The 22753-nt window shown below is 42.0% G+C and overlaps 1 protein-coding gene across 1 annotated transcript; it reads left to right on the forward strand.

Annotated features, from left to right (window-relative positions):
- The first annotated feature begins 1693 nt into the window (after window positions 1-1693).
- per1b (period circadian clock 1b) lies at window positions 1694-22015 on the forward strand. The gene is made up of 20 exons (XM_029526022.1): window positions 1694-1829; window positions 9823-10757; window positions 11361-11614; window positions 11825-11946; window positions 12899-13100; window positions 13339-13533; window positions 14626-14704; window positions 15167-15273; window positions 15482-15635; window positions 15759-16035; window positions 16383-16491; window positions 16772-16931; window positions 17017-17135; window positions 17420-17566; window positions 18078-18455; window positions 18619-19403; window positions 19507-19693; window positions 19799-20012; window positions 20187-20337; window positions 20437-22015. The coding sequence occupies exons 2-20, from the start codon at window positions 10339-10341 to the stop codon at window positions 20740-20742; spliced, it is 4365 nt and encodes a 1454-aa protein (XP_029381882.1). The 5' UTR covers window positions 1694-1829; window positions 9823-10338; the 3' UTR covers window positions 20743-22015.
- The last annotated feature ends 738 nt before the right edge of the window (window positions 22016-22753 follow it).

Consider the following 22753-nt stretch of genomic DNA (forward strand, 5'->3'; position numbering starts at 1 on the left):
TTGAAGATGGATGAATGGATGTACATAGTTTCAAGACTACTATACACATATATATATATTGTCCCTTTGTGTATTGCAAAAAAAAAAAATTCAATAAAAATTTACAAAAAAATATTAATGGTCCCATGTAAGTTCCTTTTTAATCTTTTTGAAGTATATCAAGCACATTTGTTAAAGAAGTTACCTGTTGCATTGATTGTATATTGTATATCCTGCTTATTTGCTTGAAGTTACATGCAGTGTGGTCAACATGTCAGAGGAGGAAACTGGCTACTGATTTCTGTAGAGGGAAGTGGACACAAGTACATGTTTGTATCTTCTCCCAGTCATGTGGACCAACTTTTCGAGCAGTTGGCTTTGTGCAGCTGAACTAATGAAATGCTGTAATTCCAAACTATTAAAATCATTTCACTGATATGTTCCAGGCCTCCTGGTAGGTCACACAGAATTGTGCAGCTCCATGCAGCTTTTAGGTGAATGCTCAAGATTTGTAGCGTCAGTAGCTTCACTGTCATCTCAGGCAAGACACTCAGGCGAGCTTAGTGCAACCTACCAACCAACAAATCAAGGAACAGGTAGTCAAGTGATTCCTGAGATTCCTGACCCAAATAATATACTACTGCATGCACAAAAAAATTAACTACTGTGGATATAATTCTTTGATTTGTGATACTTTTTAAACTAAACTTGCACCTAAATTAATATTGTGTGCATCCCAATTTTCTTATGACCAAATATTAACTGAATTACCAACTGATATTAGAAAAGCTCATCCTGAAATCATTCTGATGGCCTCTACTCGTAATAAATCTGTCCCAGTTTAACTACAGAGAGCGATGTTCTTAAAATGGTTTTTTACAAGCTGCCATGTGCCCTACATTTGGTCTGTTTACAGCCACTCACAAACCACCCCTTCGGCCGCGTGCCTTCAGAGAGGGCAAGAAGAACAAATGACGTCATGGGGCTGAGAGCACGTTGAAATGTGCATGCGAGGCTTTGCCGCAGCCGTAACTGCAGGCGCAAAGGCGCAGCACAAACAGTCATGTGTCGGGCTGATGTTTTTGGGTCATTGGGATGCTCCCTGCACACTGAAAAGTATTAAAAAAAAAAAAAAAAAACTTGTGACAATCCTGTCAGTGTGAACATAACATCCAGAAGGTGAATAAAAAATTAAAATAAACCAAGAAAAAGACTGCAATCATCTGGCATTTTGTTGTTTGCCGTTTGGTCAAAGTGACTTCTGAAATCAAACATTAAAGAGCACAGAAATAAATAACACTAACGTCTACCTCCTCTCACGTTTTAACTTAGATAAAAAACAAATAGTAATAGAGTGGATTTTATTTGCAAAGCCACACAGCAGAAAGGGCAACAGCCTCTCTGGATAATCTGTCGATGCAAAATCGTGTCCGATCATGACAGATTGCGGTGCTCTTAGCGGCATTACGCTCAGTGTGGGCGCGGGAACGCCCCCCCATGTTCCTGTGTTTGGAGACGAACTCAGGACCCGTCACTGCGCAACGTGACCGCCGAGCCCCGTGCCGCCGGCCCCGCCCCCCTCGGCCAATCAAAACAAATCCCAGGGCGCGTTTGGGCGGGGCCTCCGCCTCTCCGCATCCAATCAGAGCGGCGCCTTTTCATATTACTTGGGAGACCATGGACCGGCACGTGCATCCCTGCGTGTAAACTACAGTCAGAGGAGGGAAGAGCTGAAATGTCCGGAGAGCTAATACAAACACACACACCAAACAACGACAGCCGCCGACATTTCTACAACACCTCACCGTGGAATATGAAACCTTGTGGCGTCGTTTTGACCCGTACATGAGGTGAGTTGGTCGGGCTGGGTTGTAATAACGCCTTACCGTTCCGAGCCGTTGTAGCTAGCATATTAGCTGTCACTTCGGGCTAACGGTCGCCTGCTGTACAAAACTGTAGACTTTGTTTAATCCAGTTTATATCACAACACATTATAACTACCATTTATATGTAACTCTCCATAATCAGTGTTCATAAACGTGTTCTTTTCTTTTCACCTCCACTCATCTAAACGGGCATCAACATGTTAGTATTGCATGTGATAAAGTATAAGAAGCCAATATAACTAACTAATAAGAGACTCCATGTATGATGGCAGATGTGCGGACTATTTTCGTTGAACCTACGTGGCCCTGTCAGTTTTACGGTCTGTGGGGTGGACACAGATCTGGACGTTGCACAATTTAGTGTCGGGGCTGCCTAATGCTCTACTGTGATTGTGCTGGGTTGCATTTGTTACGGATGTTTGACAGTAACGACAATTTGCTGTGGCTGATTACTGAGCACTTACTTATCAGCCATCCTGTCTGTGCAACTCATAATTTTTGTGCAATACCAGCAATGGACTGCCTGCTCCTACATATGAATATGATAACGCATTCATTTTTCAATGCCACTCAAGCGTTTCTACACTATTAGGAGTGATTTCATCCATGGTCACCCCCTTTAATATTTTAGCAATAGTTTTTGATATAAAAATTTTACTCAGCAATTGAAGCAACACTAATTGTTTTGCACTGCATTTTTCATTACACCGATTAAAATTCGAATTATTCTATATTTATAAAGTGAACATAAGGTACTTATTGAAGGCAAGCATGTTGAGCATGATTACATTTGTTCTGCTTAGCTTGCTAGTAATAATGTTGATAATTCTGTAATCAAACAGGTTTGTTATGGTTTGACATATGTGGAAAGAGATGCACATGAATTAGCAATGATACAACCCCAGTTCTTGTGAATATCTTATCCTGTTAAGTGCCAGAGTGTGGAAAGCAGTTGAACATAAATATCCAAATGGTTCATACAAGCCAAGTGTTAATCAATTTGAACTTGTAAAAAAAAAAAAAGTGGTGGCAAGAAGGTGGCCATTTCTTTGTAAATTTAGAGAATTATGGACATTTTGAGTTTTAAAGTTTTTATTTATGAATTTACAATTTGGAAACTAATCAAAAAAATTCTTGTAAAAGCTTATATCAGGCCATGCACATACACATACACACACATATATATATATATATATATATATATATATAGTCAGTTAGTTCAAAAATTACAATAAAAATTATAAAAAAAATATTAAAATACTTAACAGGTGATGGTTGATAGATGAATAGAAATAGGCTTGATGAATAGATGAACACTCCTCAGTCAGCATGCCAAATCAAAAATCAAATCTACATTCTTCCTGATAACAGAAAACCGGCTAGCAGAAGGCAGAGGAAACAGCATTAAAGTTGCACTTTTAAATTATCAATGAAATGGCGTTAGCTAGCTTCCATTTAACATGTTTAAATTAGCGGTGAAACAGCTATTGTATGAACAAATTTTGATTTATATAGTTGTGCACTAAACTGTGCAATCATATCAATGTATCCTTGACTCCTTGGAGTCATCGGCTCAAACGCAGTGTTACGGTTTCAATCGTCCTGTCGTGTTTAGGATCCTACAAACTAACCTTGCATATGATGGAAAGTTTCTAACTCTAAGTTTCTAACTTTCTGGCCAACCCTTTAAATGAGTGGGCACATTAAATTATGGTTTCTCCAGTGTATGCATAAGGCACAAAGCTGACAGCTCTGACACCAGCAGCACACATTTTGCATTGTAGGCAAAAGAGGTGAGATGACAGACTGTTGCAGAAGTGGTGCTATACACTTTTAAACTATTTGATCACATGTAACACACCAGACAAGTAAACAGACTGCAGCTGCCCTCACAGTGACACTTAAAACTGATACTTGGCGATTCAGCAGCAGGAGTTTGAACCCTGATGGGTGAAGTAACAGAGCAGCAACACAATGTTCACCCTGTTCTGGCTTCAAGAGCATTGTTTGTACCCTGCCTGGTGACATAAAGTGACATTGTTTCCTACTGCTATAAACGGAACTAAATCGCATTGAAATGGCGAAAAACAAAAACATAATGGCAAGGATGGAGAAAGGGATCTGAGGACAGACCTTACGTAGAGAAGGGAGTGTACCCGTCCTCCATGTTCTCAGAAAACAATCAAGACACAACCAGGAAAAAGCTGACTGGATCCTCCTTTGGATTTGGATGGCAATTGGTAGTGTTATCTTGTTTCGTGTTCATTTTAGAATTATTACAACTCTCTGTGCTTGGCGTTTGATACTTACGCCACCCAATAGGGGTTGTTTCAGCTTTAAGAGCTATATTTCATAGTGGTTACTCTTAAAATTATTATATTATATTTGGTGTTGGATTGTTTTAACACAGTTGGTGTGATTACATATATTGCAGACGTTATGGATTGAACACAGTTATCAAAGATTGACACACCCTGAAAACTTGTGAAGCCAAACAGCTACTTTGGCACAGTCATAAGAAATTTGTTTGGCCCCACCATGCAAGGTTCTCCATGTTAACCCTCAGACTCAGCATGAGTGTCTTTATGTGACTTCCACCATAATATTTCCATTACCACTGGAACACACAGCATCCATTTGTTTTGTGGTTAGGTAATTTGAGCCAAAACCATTAACGACAGATGACTTTTAGAACAAATATCAGCAGCTGATTGCATACAAAAAAATAATTGGACAGGACTGTGCATATACTGAATAGTTGTTACTTCAGAGGGTGCTTCGACCTTTCCTCTTTCAGCCACTGTTTCAGAACAACTATAGTGTGTTCATTCTGGGTTGTTTTGTAGGTTTTAAACAACTTGGATTACATTGAAAGTGCTGCAAGTGCTTGAGTGTTCGCTCATATCTTCATGTGAAATTGTGCAGTAGCTCAAAATCTTGACTCCACTTATCAATCAAGTAATCAGCATTATCTGATAGACCAGGTTTGCCTGACCTCAGTGCAAACTGAGCTTTCATTCATAACAAAGATTATGCTATAATTAATCGCTCTCTATCTATATAAATATAAATTTAGTAATAACTAAGTAATAACATTTGAGGACAATAATCCATTCAAAATGGCAGCAAAGCCTCAGCAAAGTAAAACTAAAGTAATGTAATATGTATGAATAAAATGATTTGAAATTTAGTGAATTAATTCATGTTACTTTAAGAAATCATGATGCCTCTCTTTTCCTATAAGGCGCGTGTCTCTTTGTCTTCAATTGTACATAATGTACAGCGCTCATTCCGCCTCGGTCGCTGATCCCGAATCAGCTGTGTTGTCTGCCCTTTGCTTCGCTCATGTAGCAGACAGGCTTGAAGGCGGAGCTGAGACCAGTGTCTGGCAGACCTGTCTATCAGCAGCCCGGCCTCTGCGGGGCGCTCAGCCTCATTGGTCCAGCGAGGCGACCAATCAGCAGCCGGCGGGGCCTGCGGAAAGCACCGCCGCGTACACGTGCGGTGTGTACACAGGAAAGGCGGGCGGGCCGGAGCCGCGGTTTGAGTCCTGTGAGTGCTGGACACTGACTTGAATGACTGGCGGTGCGGCGTGCGTTCACTCTACGGATGCTCAGGAAGGTGTTTTTGATTGTGCTCGGCGGATATTGAGATATGTCGGCGCTCTGGTGGAGCGATACTGAGCCGTGTCTGTCACACTAGCGGAGAAGTTCACACATGTTTATGCACGGATCCGCGCCACGCCTTCCTGCAGTCTCCATCTGCACATTGCAGCAGGGAAGTGTGTCATGTTGCTTTTGAGTTTGTTTCAGGTGACTATTGTTCTGTTCTTATTCTGACAATGTGCTCCTTTCGCTATTTGTGTGAAAAATCACTATTTGTCGTTTTTATATAGACAAGCAATGTTTGTGGCATGTCTTCCCATACTGTTTACAGTATCTACAGTACCACACGCACAATGGCTCTTTGTAACCGTCTGTTATATCTGCTGAAAGAAGGACAGCAATTTTTATTATTTCTATATTGATTCAGCTGGTGAATACTTGCATTTACAAAGTGATGCCAGAAATAGTGATGTATGACCAGCAGTTCTAAACACCATTCATTTCACCATCTTGAAAAACTTATACATCTCAGCAGGTACATGTCGTAAGTTCTGTCCCTTTCTTGGACGTATTTAAAATAAATAAATAAATCTGTAAATTCAACTGACTGTTAAATATCTAACTGCATCGTCCAGGCTTGTTCTGCACAGGTAAACAGCTAGAATAAATAGATTTTCTTTGGTCAGCAGAGGGTTTGTCTATGTCCTCTTTTTGGACCTTTTTAAGGTTGACCATATCAATTCATCTTGTAATTAATTAAGTACACTGATTACAGTGTTAGTGTTAGTCAATGCCTCCTGTGTGCACAGTATTTGTATCAGATAGACACTAGTTTCTCATTCTATCATAGTGAGCAGATTTGTGGCCAACTGTTGCCACAGAGCCTGAGAGAAGTGCTGTTTCACTGGCAGCATGACTGTGCTTAATTCCAGGGTGTCTCCCACATCTTCTTTACAATTACACTGATGCTTTTGTTTTTAATGTGTTACATGTGTTATCACTTTAAAAGGCAATGTGATGTTGGCAGCAGTCAGTTCTCTAATCTCCAAACATAGTGCGATTCTTGTTGCCGCCAGCATTCAAGGTTGTCATGGAGATGGTGTATTGACTACCATGTGCCCAGCGCCCAGCCACTTTTATCCAGATGACATTTTACCTGGAGCGTAGAATATGTAGTTAAATTTACACTGAAGATACAGTCACATTAACCTTCTGTTTAGCCAAACTGTTCTGCATTTATGTTACAGTTCTGATGTAATTATCAATAAATATTGAGTAATGCAGTAGCTCATGACTATTTGCATTAATGATTCATTAATAGCAAATATTTACTATGTCATTCACATATCACAATCATAATAATATTGTCTATAAATATACCAAATCCCAGAAATAACCAGATGAATATTTAAAAGAGAATTAGAGAATTTTACTGAACTGCAGCAATTCTGCCAATTGGTGTGGTAAAGTTTAGTTAAACTGAATTATGACCTGCAAGTCCAGAGAAAGAGAGATTGCCTCAGCCTGACTTAAGTTACAGTCAATGTTTCAGAGACCCATTGCTGTGTCACCCTGACACTCTCTACCTTGACCTGTAAACTATGGATTAATTGAAATCCATGAAAATAATTATTCCAAAATTTGATATATCACATTGCCATAAATATTCAGGCCCTTAGTACTTGGTTCATTCAGTATTTTTGGTTTCTTACAAGCCTGACCACACTCCCACTGCCTGCCACTGAAAAACACTTACACAGCAGGTTGCTGCTGCCACCATGCTTTACCTCAGTGTTTCTCAAATAGTGGTGCGCGCCCCCGTGGGGGGCAGGGTGGGGGGAGTGGCATGTGTGACCACGCGGAACATGCTTTTTTAGCCGTACTAGAATAAAGTGTGATCTATATTCCTTTCTTTTTTCTTTTTTTGTTTTCTTTAATGATAATAAGAGTACAATGTTATGCAGAGGTGTACTTATAACAAGTTTATAGACAAATGATACTATTTATAGTCACGGCGGAGGGTGGGAGGGATGAAATATTTTCTTCTTCCTACTGGGGGGGGCGTAACAGAAAATAATTGAGAAGCACTGCTTTACCTCAAGGGATTGGGCAGGTGATGAGCAATTGCCAGGCTTTGCAAGACATGATGCTAAAAGTTAAGGTAAAACCAGACCAGAGTATCTAGTTTCTCATGATCTGAAAGCCCTTTAGGTGTTTTCTTTCTCTTTTTTTTTTTTTTTTTGCAAGCCCTGAACTGCTGTCAAGCGCCTTTTACTGAGGAGAAGCTTCTGTCTGGCCGCTCAGTATAAAGCACAGATCAGTGTAGTGCTGCCATGATGGTTGTCCTTCTGGAGGTTTCTCTCTTCCCCACACAGGATCTCTGAAGCTCAGCCAAAGTGACATCAGGGTCTTGGTCACCTCTATAACCAAGGCATCTGTTCCCTGATTGCTCATGTTTTTGTTGACTTTATTAAAAATTCTAGCATTTAAAAAGTAGCATGCACATATGCTCTATTTAGATATTCTTCAGCCCTTTATAATTTGGTCTGGGAAGAGAACAAACAAAGGAAAGTGATGGGGTGTGACATACAAGACTCTCAAGTTGGACTCAAACCATGAATATTGTAATTACGACTTTAAGTGTTTGCATACCAAGGCACCCTATTATTGACCATCTTATAGCCAAAAAGGCTTTGTAGATATCCTCTTCCCACTTTAACAGAGGTACTACCTTTCATAATCAGGTTGGCCTTACTGAATGCATTTCCTGTGAATAATTGAAGTGGGTGGGCACCATACTGGCTCAGTGGTCTGCATTGTTATCTCAGTCATTGGTTTAAACCTGCTCTGGCCATTTCAGTCCTTGCTGTGTGGAGTTCACATGTTCACAACATGTGTGTATGGGTTGCTGAGGTTTCCTCCCATAGTCTGAAGACACAATGAGTAGGTGGACTGGGAAGTCTAAATTGTCTGTCGGTGGAGTTTTTACTGTGACTGTTGTGTCTGTTCTTTAGTCCTTTTGTCATATATGTGGCTCAAGCAGTGTTGTAATAAAATGCATTAAATTAAGAGATGTACCTTTCAAATTGTTCCCTACAGGCTCAAGGCTTTCTAGTAGTTTGAGCACAGTTCACCACGACCACCACCGCCATCTATCTCTACTCTTCACTGTATGTCTTTGCTATCACCAGTGGAAGTATGCTTGGTTGCCAATTCCCTCAACACCCACTCACACCGTGAATGCACATTTCCAGATCATAATTGCTTCTTCCCCACCCCAATTTGGATGTAGCGACACACACTTTGTCATGTGCAAGTGTGAATCATCCATCTGGCCAAACATAATGCTGATTAGCATTCCATGGCTTTGAACAAAGCAGCTTAGTTGCATCATTACAGCGTTATATGATTTTGTCAAAAACAATTCTGCGTGCAGCTGATCACTTCTTTCGGATCCAAGTTTCTTTTAGTCATTTTTATGTAATGAGTTATAACTTTCATTAGCTGTCCATATCATTTATCTTCTTGTCAGGACTAACAAGCAATTTCTAGCTGGTTGTGGCTGCTTCTGTATGCTCAGTCGAATTGGGCTATTGCGTCAGGACAGAGAGATGAGCTGTCAGTGCAGGAACATACTTAAACCCGTACTGAACAAAGTGTGTGTGCAAAAGCGTCAGTGCACACCTGCAAGAGGAAGGTAAAGAGGGTTGTGGGATAGCCTGGTGTATAAAATTGACAGGAATGACGACTGAAGACTGGCCTGTGTTACCTTCTGGTTGCGTCTGCAGGATTTAAAGGATTATGTGGTGTATCCACCTAAGGAATAAATAGCACTAGACTTTTACTTGCGTAGGTGGTGGCCATATATATACACTTTGAGGTACTCTTGAGAAACAAACTCTTAATTCTCTCCTCCTGGTGTTTTATTTGTTTTGGTCATCCTCTGGGTAAAAGGAGACTATGACGACTAACAAATGTCCCCTGTGCTTAAGGTATTAGCCCATGTTCATTAGATCTCTATTCAGATGCATACGCACTTGCTGCATGAAAATAGGAGCATGAGATTATTTTCATTGTATGTTCAAGATGAAGCTAACAGATGGACACCCAACATCCACACACTCAAACTGTGAAACTCTCCTACAAACAAAACTGAGTGTGTGCCATGAGACAGGGAAAATGTCTCATGGCCATGCTTGAATCTTCTATGAAGTGCCGACATAAACTAATGATAAGCATTCTTCCTTTTGTCCTTTCATAGTTGTAGTCCTTGAGAAGTACTGGCAATACTGAGACTTTTGCAATCCTAATGCTCATATTATTCACTCTCATTCTCTGTTTTTCTGTCTTAGGTGGCCTTTAGCACCTAGAGCAACACATTTCTGAAGAGACGAGAGGACCAGATAAAGAGTGAAAATAATTTTTTCAGCTCCCTCCAAGAGCTGTTTTTCTCACTCTCCCTCACAACCTCTCATCCCATCTGTCGGAACAGTTACGCCAAGGCTGTTACATAAGCAGAGACTCATCTCTTGTCTACATTTCTTTGATTGACACTTTCATAAACTAGTTAGAAGATAATTCACCATTATTATTATTGTTTTGTTTTGTTTTTTTTGGAAACGCAGCCTTTGTTGTAAGATTTAAACTTTTCAAAAACCATCAACAAGGGATTCACTACAGAAAACTCTAATTTCACAAATATTCGGCAAGGGATAAAATGAATTTCTCACCTTAGTTCTTTTAACTAAAAGCCAACAACTATGATTCACCTGTGGATACTTAGCAATCCCACTTAAACTGAACATATTAATTTTATTGTCCTCGGCTGACACCTGAATCAAGCTGTACCAACCTCATTCTACTCTATTATGAGTTATGACAACTCTAAATCAACGCCCAGCAGCAGCACTCGGGGGCGAGTGGCAAGGGCCGACGAGAAAGACAATGACCAGGAAGCAGAGTCAGAAGGGTTAAACTCCCCAAAAAGCAGCAGCAGTGGTCAGCCCAGTGCCAATGTCGCATCACGGGAGCAAAGAAATGGAGGCTCCTCCGGCTCGTCCCCCAGCGGAGGATCGGGATCTGGACATTTGTCAGGAGACCAAAGGGGACCCAACTCAGATGATATGGACGGTCTCTCCAGCGGGAATGACTCTGGGGAGAGAGAAAGTGAAGGTGGGATGGAGAGGGAGACTGGGTCACGTGGACGGCAATCCACACTGAGCTCCCACAGCTCTTCAAATGGCAAGGATTCTGGCATGCTGCTGGAAACCACAGAGAGCAACAAAAGGTAAGCGAATAAAAGGAGGCAGGAATTCACATTTCAGTTATTGTCATCACATGTTGCTTTGTCCTGATTGGTACACAAATGTGTGATTTCACTTTTTCCATCAAATTGAAACAGGAGACAAACGTGAGAAAAGACAATTTCAGAAATTATTGTTTCAGCGCTTTAATTTCAAAAAGCATTTTCCAATGAAGACCAACAGCCTTTTTTGGATTATACTGTTGGATTGATCAAATGTAGCAGAGAAGCAAAGAGAGTAACTGTCTCTTGAATTTAAAAAAATGTTTTTACATCACTTGTTAATCCATCCTGATAGCATGTCAAACATTATTAGATGTCACTGCTGTCTGCTGTTTGGGTTTATTTGCATTCAGGAAATGCTGAGATCTACTTTTTGAGTTCAGCTGTGTATAATTTCTCGGCTGTACAACCATTAGATGTTTATAGACACCCTGGCAATATGCGATGAACTCACACACGCAATTATTTTATTATGTGACTTCATTTTTGTCTCATTAAGGATAACCATGCAAATGCTACTGCACATGCTAAGGTGTCAACACAGCAACATGTAGACACATTCAGACCAATCTGCCCCTTTGCCAGCTCCAACTCCCAGAGCCTCTCACCTCCCAGCGGCTCCCTGGCCTACAGCCTGATGTTGACCAGCTCGGAGCACGATCCCCCTTCCACCTCTGGCTGTAGCAGTGACCAGTCAGCAAGGGTCCAGAGCCAGAAAGAGCTAATGAAGGCCATCAAGGAGCTAAAACTCCGCCTGCCAGCTGAGCGCAGGACCAAGGGCCACTCCAGCACTCTAAATGCACTCAAATATGCACTTCAGTGTGTTAGACAAGTCAGAGGTAGGTCTGCTTTTGTTTCTACCCTCTTTTCTGTCCCAGAAAGTGGAACTGTCTGTGAAGATTCTTTTTCCAATTTAATTGATTTTGAGCAACTGCCCTTTTTCTTAAATCTTGCTTTTATTTGCCTGCATACAAAATGCACACTCCACTCTGTAGTTCTGTCTTTCACGTGAGTTCACATCCTGACTGAGAGCCAAATAACTTTTACAGCCAACAAGGAGTACTATCACCAGTGGAGTGTAGAAGAGTGTCATGGCTGCAGTCTGGACTTGTCCACCTTCACAATTGAGGAGATTGATAATATCACCTCAGAGTACACCCTCAAAAACACAGTAAGTTTGGAGTTCTTCATTTGTTCCTTTCAATTTCTACAAGTATGTCTTATTGATGGGGAGTGAGCCATGGATTATTTTTTCATGACTGTTTCGTACCCTAGTTGTGCAAAGAAAATGCATTGGAAGGAAAATTGGTTTAGTCACATTGCCTCAAATTCCAAACAATGTATCAAGAAAACTGGTTGTGTTAAATTTCAAACTCAAGTGCATCTACAATATTGCTCTTGCCTATTCTTTAGCCATTTCTTTCTTCTACCTCAAGGAAATGCTTCTCTTTCTCCACATGCCACTAAACATTTCCTTGTACATCTTTCAAAATAATGGACTACATTAACAGCTCCCTAATGGGGAAAACATGGCAGAGAGTAAAATTAGAGGCTTAGGCCTCAATAATACCCCTTTGTGGGCGTGCACACAGACAGCTGGAGACACCACAGATACATGGTTGTTGTTGTCATACTTCTTTGTGGCTGTAGACCAAACACAGCAAATCGGAGGGTACAACACAGAACCATTAGGTAAACAGAAAAATGTACCTCACATAAAACCCCTAAGATCCATACATACTATAAGATGTGAATTGTATAACAGTAGCTGTTATTGCATTTGGATAATTTCTTGCCTAGATAGTTTCTTCCTTCTTTTAGTAAATAGAGGAGATGGTCATTACAAAGATCATCGGAAATCAGGAATTATATGGGTTTTGGATTGAGATATCAAGATTTGCTCCTGACTGGTATTTGGCATATAATAGAGAGTTTAGTTTACTTTTTCCAGGGAAGTTTTGCTTGGCTCAAGTTCTTAAACAACATTTCTTATGCCCTTTAATGCACTAAAAGTGTGGATGCAACTAAGCTGCCAGATACTCCACCTAAAGATAAAAATAATTGTCAAATTGCTGTGGAAGTCATAACATGCCTTCCTAAATTAATCCCTTCCTTTTTGCCAGGACACGTTCTCCATGGCTGTGTCTTTCTTGTCAGGGAAGGTTGTGTACGTATCACCCCAGGGTTCATCCCTGTTGCGCTGTAAGCCTGAGTTTCTCCAAGGGACAATGTTTTCGGACCTTTTGGCCCCACAGGATGTCAGCACTTTCTACAGCGGCACAGCACCCTGCCGCCTGCCTCCCTGGGCCTCCTGCATTGGATCTGGTGAGTTGATACATAGGGAAATTGGAGATAGGTTGAAACAAAAAAAAGTGGTTTGGTGTAGGTCATATTAAGCAGAGTTTTTCTTTGGCAATGGGGGCGTAGGCATAGGCCAGGATGATGGCAATAAATAATTGATGAAATTTTTCCCCACTTATCCAATCAGGATAATGTGCCATTTATATTGAATGTCATGGTTCCGTATCCAATATGGACTGACTATCTCACTATCTTCTCTCAGCCTCACCTCCAGTTGATTGCACTCAGGAGAAATCCATGTTCTGCCGGATCAGCGCTGACCGTACACAGGGCAGCGAGATGCGTTACTATCCGTTCCGCCTGACACCATACCAGCTCACGCTTAGAGACTCAGATGTTGCTGAGCCACAGCCCTGCTGCCTTCTTATCGCAGAGCGGGTTCACTCTGGATATGAGGGTATGTTACGCTATACTGGTTTGTTTTATGAAAGAGACAAGAGAGGTGTAAAGTATGTATGTGTCATGACACTTTTCTGAATTAAAGGTCATTTAATTGACTTGATATCATGTGACATGGAGGGTATTGCGTCACAATCACAAAATTTCAACAAAAGCTGTCCAAGTAAAATCAGATCAGGATTTAGAATCACTATATTTGTACTGTTAAACTAAATTATAAAAAAATTATGTTAAATGTAATAAATGTGATTTAACTTTGTTTACACTATAGGATTTTGAGCTGTCTAAGATAACAAGTCATTTCATACAAAAATTTTTGGTTTAATCCAAAACAGACGCATTAACTGACTCGAGGCCAAGCCAGTACAACATTCAGATAGTTTATGGCTACAGCCAACCAAATGTAAGCTGATGATGTGCTTCTTTGGCATTTTCATATTGCACAGTCAGAGATAGTGACCAAGATTTCCTTAGATTGATGTTGCAACGTGACATAATCGCGTAAATTGTAGAGTAAATCTTTAATGTCGCCATGGGGTAATTTGTAATACATTGAGTAATACAAGAATATTGAAACAATGATCTCAGTACTAGTGCTGAGCAGTGCTTATCAGCATGTTCTTATTGTGGCTGTGCAGGATTGGTGATGTTATGTCAGAGTAACCCACAAATACTGTTTGATTATCAGCTCTCTCAAGGTTTAATATTTCAATGTTTTGACAAAAAAAATCTGATTTAACATATTTTAGGTTCATGATCACATCCATCTTGCATGTAAATGTGGTCTCTGTTGCACACAGATGTAATTTGGCTCAATAGAGCAGCTCTCTGAAATACTGGCCATGAACTTAAATCGTCATTATTAACTGCATAATTTAAAATCAGTCAATCATACAAAGTGTAACATACTCAAATTGAGCTGTGTGTGTTTGTGTGTCTGTTATACCAAGAGACAGGTAGTAGATTGTCTCACTTATTTGTGTTGGTATACCATATCCCTGAATATGGATCATATCAGACACTGAGTGATAAGATTTCAGACTGTGCTCAACTTTTCACCTGAGGCCTCTATGTCCTCTCTGCCTTCCAGCTCCTCGCATCCCTCCAGACAAGAGGATCTTCACCACAAGTCATACTCCCAGCTGCCTCTTTCAGGAGGTGGACGAGAGGTTAGTTGCCCAGCTATTGATGCCTTCTGTTCATAGGATCTGGATTAATAGCACCAGAGTAATGGCTGACAGAAAAGTACTAAGATTTACCTTTTGTAGGTAATGAAGTAATTTTTTATTTTTTATTCTTAATGATGAAATAGAATTTTACTTTAAAAAATAGTCTTTTAGCCAAAGTATTTGTCGTCCCTAATTCTTATAGTCAAATGAAATTACGCAACTTCATTAACATCAAAATTTTTTGGGCTCAGAACTTCAGTGTAATTGATACTTACTTTTCAGTTGCTCTTGAATTCAGCAAGCCCAACCTAAAACATTTTTGTAAAAAATTTCATTTTTATTTTTGCTGCTATAATAGCTTGTCACTTCTTTCATTATTTAGTTGTAAAATGGTCTATTTACAGATGAAGAACAGTAACATGACTATGACCATACCAGTGTGTAAATACAATGTGTTTCCAGGGCAGTGCCGTTGTTGGGCTACCTGCCGCAAGACTTGGTGGGAACCCCTATCCTGCTCAACATCCACCCAGAGGACAGGCCCATGATGGTGGCCATACATGAGAAGAGTGAGTCAATCAAACATTTAAGTCTTGTCTTTAGCTGTCCCTACTGTACTCAGACATCAACTACTGAATAATTATAGTATAATTATAATTATGAATAATCTCTGCATCTGAATCTCAGATTTTTTTGTTAGCTTCTCAAGTGACTTTCCAACTGAAATGTTGGGATTTTAACAAATTTTAAAATTTTCTGTCTGTTGTCCCTCTTTAGTCTTTCAGTTTGCGGGGCAGCCATTTGACTATTCACCTATGAGGATGTGTGCCCGTAATGGGGAGTACCTGACCATTGATACCAGCTGGTCTTCATTTGTCAACCCATGGAGCCGGAAGGTGGCATTCATTGTAGGGCGCCACAAAGTCAGAACGTAAGTTTATTGTTTCTCTCACTTAAAAACAAATGGTGCCAGAGCACATATCGTTGAGGTATTTAAAATAAAAACAGCTGGAGGAACTTTGTGAAACTTTTTTTCCTTTCCATCTGTTTCTAGGAGCCCTCTGAATGAAGACGTGTTCACAACGCAGCAGGGTTGTGAGAGCAGGGTTACTACCCCTGATGTTGTGCAGCTGAGCGAGCAGATTCACCGGGTCCTGGTGCAGCCAGTGCACAGCGGCAGCTCTCAAGGCTACAGCTCACTGGGGTCCAGTGGCTCACGGGGCTCCCACCGTTCACATCAACAGCACCTCAGTGCCTCAGCCGCCTCATCAAGCGACAGCAATGGCCCCGCCATGGATGAAGCTGCTGCGGCTGTTGCTCTGCACAAACCTGTAAGTCTGAACTATGACATACAACAGCAACATGAAAGTGAGATGCCGATTAATACAGCAGAGGATGGATCCTTTGTTTTAATTATTGCAAATCTAGAAAATTTTTGGGTATAAACTCAGACACACAAGATTTTGTCTAAAAGGCACAACATGAATCAAAACAGAATCCGAGTCATCTTCTCGGAAATGCACACATAAGGGGAAAGTAATTTCTTCCCTTATCAATTCATATCATAATTTATTGCAGTTTTCATGCTGATCCAACATGAGGAAAATGGCAAATAATCCGTAATGCCAGATCATGCCATGTTTTGTTAACTGAGTCTGATCCTGTGATGTGTTCCCAGATGACGTTCCAGCAGATGTGCAAAGACGTTCACATGGTCAAGACGAACGGACAGCAGGTTTTCATAGAGTCCCGTAACCGGCCACCCCCAAGAAAAAATGCCAGCACAGGTAAAGGAAGTGTACTGACAGTTGACTGATGTGAGTGTGTTTGAAATGAAGTGAATCTTTGAGCACCGTTATCCAGCTAAACAGTAGGTGCCACTGATTCTCCAGACTGATGTTATTAAACATTATAGTAAGCTAGCAGGGTGATGTAATAGACCACCAATCAAAGCATAAATGTTGCAAAACATTGTTACTGTTACACTGTTACAGATTGAATCATCTGTTACTGGGTAGCTGTAAAAAGCAAAAGCTTTAATTTCAACTCTCTTTATTCTTCATCCAGGTGCAGCAAGTTTCAGAGCCATCAGCGGTGATCCAATCAGAAGTTTGATAGCAGACATGACAAAACCACCCAAAACTTTGGTCCCTGCACCGCTTATACAGAAAGAGCCCCCGACTGCGTACTCCTACCAGCAGATCAACTGTCTGGACAGCATCATTAGGTGTGTGCCTGAAGCCATAAACACCAGCTTATCATTTATTGGGTGATCACTTATCAATAACCAAAAATATGTTGTTTTCATACAGGTACTTGGAGAGCTGTAACATTCCCAACACAGTTAAAAGGAAGTGTGGCTCCTCCTCCTACACTGCCTCCTCCACGTCTGATGATGACAGACAGCAGGAAGCCAGCGGCAACAACAAAGGTACTTTTTAATAATGACCAGCAGTAGTTGTTGTGGAGTGTATTGCAGTTAATATGGCTAGAAGGAATTTCTAAGTGTTTGTTTTGTTACACTGTAGCTGCATTTGCATTTCTGAAAGCCCTGTTGATACTGTATTGCCATTATATTTGTGTGTCTCGCTTTGACAGGTTTTTTTGGAGGCTTCTGCAGCCTCTGAGTTTATTTCACTACTGACAGACTGGCTTGTTCCTGTGTCTGGTTCAGTGTCCACTCACTAATTTTTGTTGGTGTTTTGCTTTCTACAGGTGGTTCAGTTAGCCTTGTAGGTGAACCACCTCCTCTGCCACCTCTGACCATGGCCACAAAGGCAGAAAGTGTAGCCTCAGTCACATCCCAGTGTAGCTTCAGCAGCACCATCGTGCATGTTGGAGACAAGAAGCCTCCGGAGTCAGGTGGGCATCAACAACAGTCGTCGGTACTGTACAGTTTTTCACTCAGCAGGTTCCTATGAGGTGTTATGAGCAGTTCTTTAAGACTGGCTTTGAAATGCTCAAAACCTAACCGTAACCCCCCCAAACCTGGAGCCACATGATAAAACCACAAAATGCATATCGATTAATTAATGCCTTTTGTTATCAAAGTTTATTCTTTATCTTTTCTTCTCATCTTTTTCAGAGTCTTTCAAAATGCAGACTAACCTTTGTTGGATAATGTTACATAACTGTATAATTTAACAACCTAACACAGGACTGCTTGTCTACCACTGTCTGCATGTGAAGTTTGTTTTTCAGCTGCCACTAGCTGCTGGTAATGCCAAACTAATTGAGGCACAAAACTGATGAGCGTATTGAGCTTTAATTCCATGAGAAAGAATAAATCGATTGGAATCGTTTCTTCTGTGATGCTCCTATGGCAGTGTCTCTCAAACCCCACATTCCTTTTTTTTTTTGTTTGTTCTCACAGACATTGTCATGGAGGAGGCTCCTATAATTCCTGCACTGGCTCCTCCTACAGTGACACCAACCCCTCCCACCAGCGAGCCAGTAACTGCTGCAAACGCAGCTGTCATTCCTCCACCACCACCTCCTCCTCCTCTTCTGCCACCCCCTCCCCTGCCACCTTATCCACAAGCCAGCCAGCCAGAGAGGGACAGCCGGAGAAGTGGAAGTGTCGGAGGAGGCCGGCTGGGTCTCACAAAAGAGGTGCTTTCCGCCCACACCCAACAGGAGGAGCAGGCCTTCCTTGACCGCTTTAAGGACCTCAGCAAGCTGCGTGTGTTTGATCAGACGGCATCCTCAACTGTGCGATGCCACACTCCAGCAGGCAACCCTTTGTCACGAGGTGGGAGAACCCTCCTCCTATTCCACATATGCACACACATTCATGCAAACCACGGTCTACGCTATGATTGTTTTATGCTTCCAATAATTTCAATGCTGAATCTGTGGAGAAGCAGGACAATTGATGATCAACACCTAACTCTGTCCCCCATACTTTGTCCCAGGAGTGCGTTGTTCCCGTGACTACCCAGGTGCAGGTGGCAGCACCAGTCACAGACGTGGACGTGGAGGAAAGAGACTCAAGCATCAGGAGTCATCTGACCAGCACAGCTCTCTGGGTATCAATGGGAGCCGCCGAGACCCAAGAAACACCACAGCTCCCCTGCCCCTCAATATGCCTCTTGGACCCCAAACAAACTCCTCCTCCTGGCCCTCTGTAGGCTCCCAGGCCAGCATTCCCACAGGTCCTTTTGCTCCTGGTATGCTTCCGATCTACCCTTTGTACCCACCGTTCACTCAGCCTTTATCCATCCCAGATCCATCCCGTTTCCCTCCAACCCAGATAGTTCCTCCCATGATGGCTCTGGTTCTGCCCAATTACATGTTTCCCCAGATGGGAGCACCCATCTCTCAGCCAGGTGCCACCCCCGGAAACTTTTACAATCCTAACATTGTGTACCCTGCTGCCCCCCAAGGCTCTGTCCCCAATGTTGTCTCAAATCCTGTGCCCATCCCGGGCACCTGCGCCCCATCTCGTAGCAGCACCCCGCAGTCCTACAGTCAGACACCTGCTGACCGTGAAGGTGCAGAGTCCCCCCTCTTTCAGTCCCGATGCTCCTCCCCCCTCAACTTGCTGCAGTTGGAGGAATCACCAAGCAATCGTCTGGAAGGTGCCACAGCATTGGCAGCATCACAGCAAGTCACGCCCTCTGCACAAGGTGGTGCAGCTGGGGGGCAGAGCTCGGCCAATCAGAGGAGCTCTGATGATACCTCCAAGGAGAATGAGAATGTGAGTGCAGAAAGGTTCAAAGTGTGTGGTATTTTCAAAATTCCAAAGTTTTTGGAACAATTCTGAAAATGAATTTTTTGCCCATTGCTCATTTTCCCATCAGGGTGAAGCTAATGAGTCCAATCATGATGCGATGTCCACCTCTAGTGACCTGCTGGACCTGTTGCTGCAGGAGGACTCTCGCTCAGGCACTGGCTCAGCTGCTTCAGGCTCAGGGTTCTCTGGGACAAGGTCCTCGGGTTCAGGCTCTGGCTCTAACGGCTGCAGCATGTCTGGCACCAGTGGCACCAGTTAGTATATTGAGTATTAGTATATTAACGATTGTATGATGTAGTATCATCATCAGTATAGCTTCGAACCTGTATTGTAAATTTTTAACTTTCTTGTTCATACAGGCAGCAGTCAGGGAAGCCACACTAGCAAGTACTTTGGCAGCATTGACTCTTCAGAGAACGACCATTCACGCAAACAACCAGCAGGGGGCAGCAGCAGCACTGGGGGCGATGGTGGTGAGGAGCAGTTTATCAAGTGCGTCCTCCAGGACCCCATCTGGCTACTGATGGCTAACACAGACGACAAGGTCATGATGACCTACCAGCTGCCTGTCAGGTACCGTACGGGGACCAGACTATCTGAGAAACCTCCACTGATGCATCTATTAGTAGTTTAATAAAACACCTTTACCTCTTGAATTGCATCCTTGGAGTATGTTGACTTGAGCAATGCTCTAAAGTTTATTTCAACAGATTTACAGTGATTATATTTTCCTCTGTGTATAAACAGGGACATGGAGACAGTCTTACAAGAAGATCGTGAGGCCTTGAGGAGTATGCAGAAACATCAGCCACGCTTCACAGAGGATCAGAAGAGGGAGTTGAGCCAAGTTCACCCCTGGATTCGCACAGGACGTCTGCCACGAGCTATCAACATCTCCGTGAGTAAACTACACTACACCACCAAGGCAAGAATAAAAGGTTCAAGCAAACAGAATCCATTTGTTAAGTATAGAGATCATGTTTCTCCCCAAATTCAGGGCTGCACAGGCTGCAAGTCCCCCCCCTCTGTGCTCCCAGCTGCTCCATTCGATGTGGAGATCCACGAGATGGAGCTGTGTAATGTGCTGAAAGCTCAGGAAGAGGGCATCAGCAGTGGCAAGAAAGGTCTCGCTGAAACGTCCATGGATGAAGCTCTCCCAGAAGATGAAGAAGAGGCAGAGGAGAAAGGAACCAAAACAGACGACAGCAACCAGGACATAACAGCACAGAAACAGCCGGCGACCTCAAAAGCTGTGGTTGGAAAAGCAAAGGCTCAGCTCCCTGAGTCTGACATGACTGACTGAGTAGGTGGCCTAAGATAAAGGTCATGACATTTTTCCACTGATATGCAGAAAATGTGCACCTTCCTGAACTTTGTAGCCGTGACATTATTACATAGGGTGTAAGGTGTTAAGACGGCTCGAGGTGCATATTGATCCAGACAACTGCCATTTATTGTGTGATAGGTCAGGCAGAACACTTAGCCCAGTAAATTCTTCACTGACTTTGATGACAGCACACCAGGCAAGTTGTATGACTGCATAGTCAATGCTTCGGGAACCACAGGACACAAGCACACTCAGTTTTAGAGAGTGAATTAGGACTCTTTCCTCTCAGCTGTTCTTGTTGTTCCCACTATAATTATTTAAGTTGTAAAATAACCAGAGGACTAAGGTGAATGTGTTACAGTGAAAGAAAAAAAATGCTTTACATAAAGATGGATGTGCTTCACCACAGTGTCCTCCTTGATGTTTTCATCACTCCTATTTGGGGTTCAGCTCATGAGAAAAGAAGGGAGACTTTTCTTCTTGTGGAATGTTTCCCAGGTTGTCTGGGATCCTGCACATGTTTAGATCATGTCTGGTATTGTTTATTTTTAAATGTAAAATTGCTGCCCCAGTTCAAAGAAATAGTGACTTTCACCTAATAGAGAAACTGTACAGTGAGGTTATTTTGTAAACAGTGTGTATATTTTTATACTTTCATCCACTTCGAATAAAGGAAAATTGGCCAAAAGAGTATCTGCACAATAAAAAGTGGATGTGAAAATTGTGCAATGAATTTAGAGACAAAGAAAAAAATAAAACAACTATCAGATCAGTCTCAAACAAAGACACTACAGTCCAGTGCGATGTACAGTCATGGGGCAGTGTGGTAAATCTCCAGCAGACTAGCCCGGACTTGAAAGCGGGCTGCGTTCATGTTGTTGCGCCGCAGTGAGAAATGAACAATGCATCTCAAGAGAGCCGATTCTCACGCAACAAAAACGTCACAGACATTATTCCCTTCTCTGCCTTAAGCGGGGGGAGGTCATTTAGTGTTGCCAGTGCTTGCTCGTGAGGCTGAGAGGCTTTTTGAAAAAGTTGGACGTGTACTGCTCAAGTCCAGAGTTGGGACAGTGTTTACCATCTTCTCTTTTCCTCTGTCCCTCATTCTCTCTTTATCCTCTGTGGTACTGTTCTGGTCATGTGATATGCTATTCTTTACAGCGTCAGTGGTGTCTGCGACAGTTTCTTAATATTTTTTGTGAAATTCTTTGTACAAAAAAAAAAGACAATAAAATTCACTTGAAAGGCCTTTAAATGTAGAGTCTGATGTATATTTGTTCCCCCTCCAGCGCAGAGATTGCATCTCTTTGCAGTCTGTTTTTGTTGGTGGCTGTTTTGCAATAGTTGGCCTGGATACTCAACTAGTGTCCAGAGTGAACTGGTGAGCAGTTCGGGCAGCTGCTCGCCTCACTGAACCACAGTCTCCTTTTATTCAGCTGTGGTTTCTACCCAGAGTGGTCACCGCAGCTTAAAAAAGACAAAAGGCATGCCCTCATTCTGCCAAACGCAAAGTTGACTTCATTGTGTGTTATGATCATAACAATGACGACAATGATTGTAAATGCGGCTCATTTTGTGAGAAATGTTGATGTTAATGAACTAAAGCTTATTTAAAGTCACACTATGTGTATTAAGAGCAACTTATTTTACAATGGGCCTCTGCTCCAAGCAAAGCATTTCTGCTGTATCTGCATTTACTTTTAAGTATCCTGTCTGACTGCTATTTTGGTCACTGCACTTTTCATTCCTCCCTGCATTTAAACAAACGTCCACGTAGTACCCACTGCCATGAAATATGTGGAAAGGAATTTAATCTTCCTAATCCACTGTCTCCATTTCGCTTGGCAGCTCAGGTTTGTTTCAAATACAGCGAGGATCCAGTTTTTAAGTTCTTTCAATTTCGCTGTTATTTTATCTTTACATTTTTTAATTACTTTGGCTTTCTCTATTGTTGGAAACACAAACAACAAAACCTGTTATAGCTGGT

Source organism: Echeneis naucrates, chromosome 18 (assembly GCF_900963305.1).
Source record: "Echeneis naucrates chromosome 18, fEcheNa1.1, whole genome shotgun sequence".
In the NCBI taxonomy this organism is placed as follows: domain Eukaryota; kingdom Metazoa; phylum Chordata; class Actinopteri; order Carangiformes; family Echeneidae; genus Echeneis; species Echeneis naucrates.

Bases quoted from the DNA above. Each gene is read 5' to 3' on its own strand.
- per1b (XM_029526022.1), top strand. From the start codon at position 10,339: ATGAGTTATGACAACTCTAAATCAACGCCCAGCAGCAGCACTCGGGGG. The intron at 16,492-16,771 runs GTAAAGGAAGTG...TTCTTCATCCAG, and splicing joins AAGAAAAAATGCCAGCACAG to GTGCAGCAAGTTTCAGAGCC. The intron at 16,932-17,016 runs GTGTGTGCCTGA...GTTTTCATACAG, and splicing joins TGTCTGGACAGCATCATTAG to GTACTTGGAGAGCTGTAACA.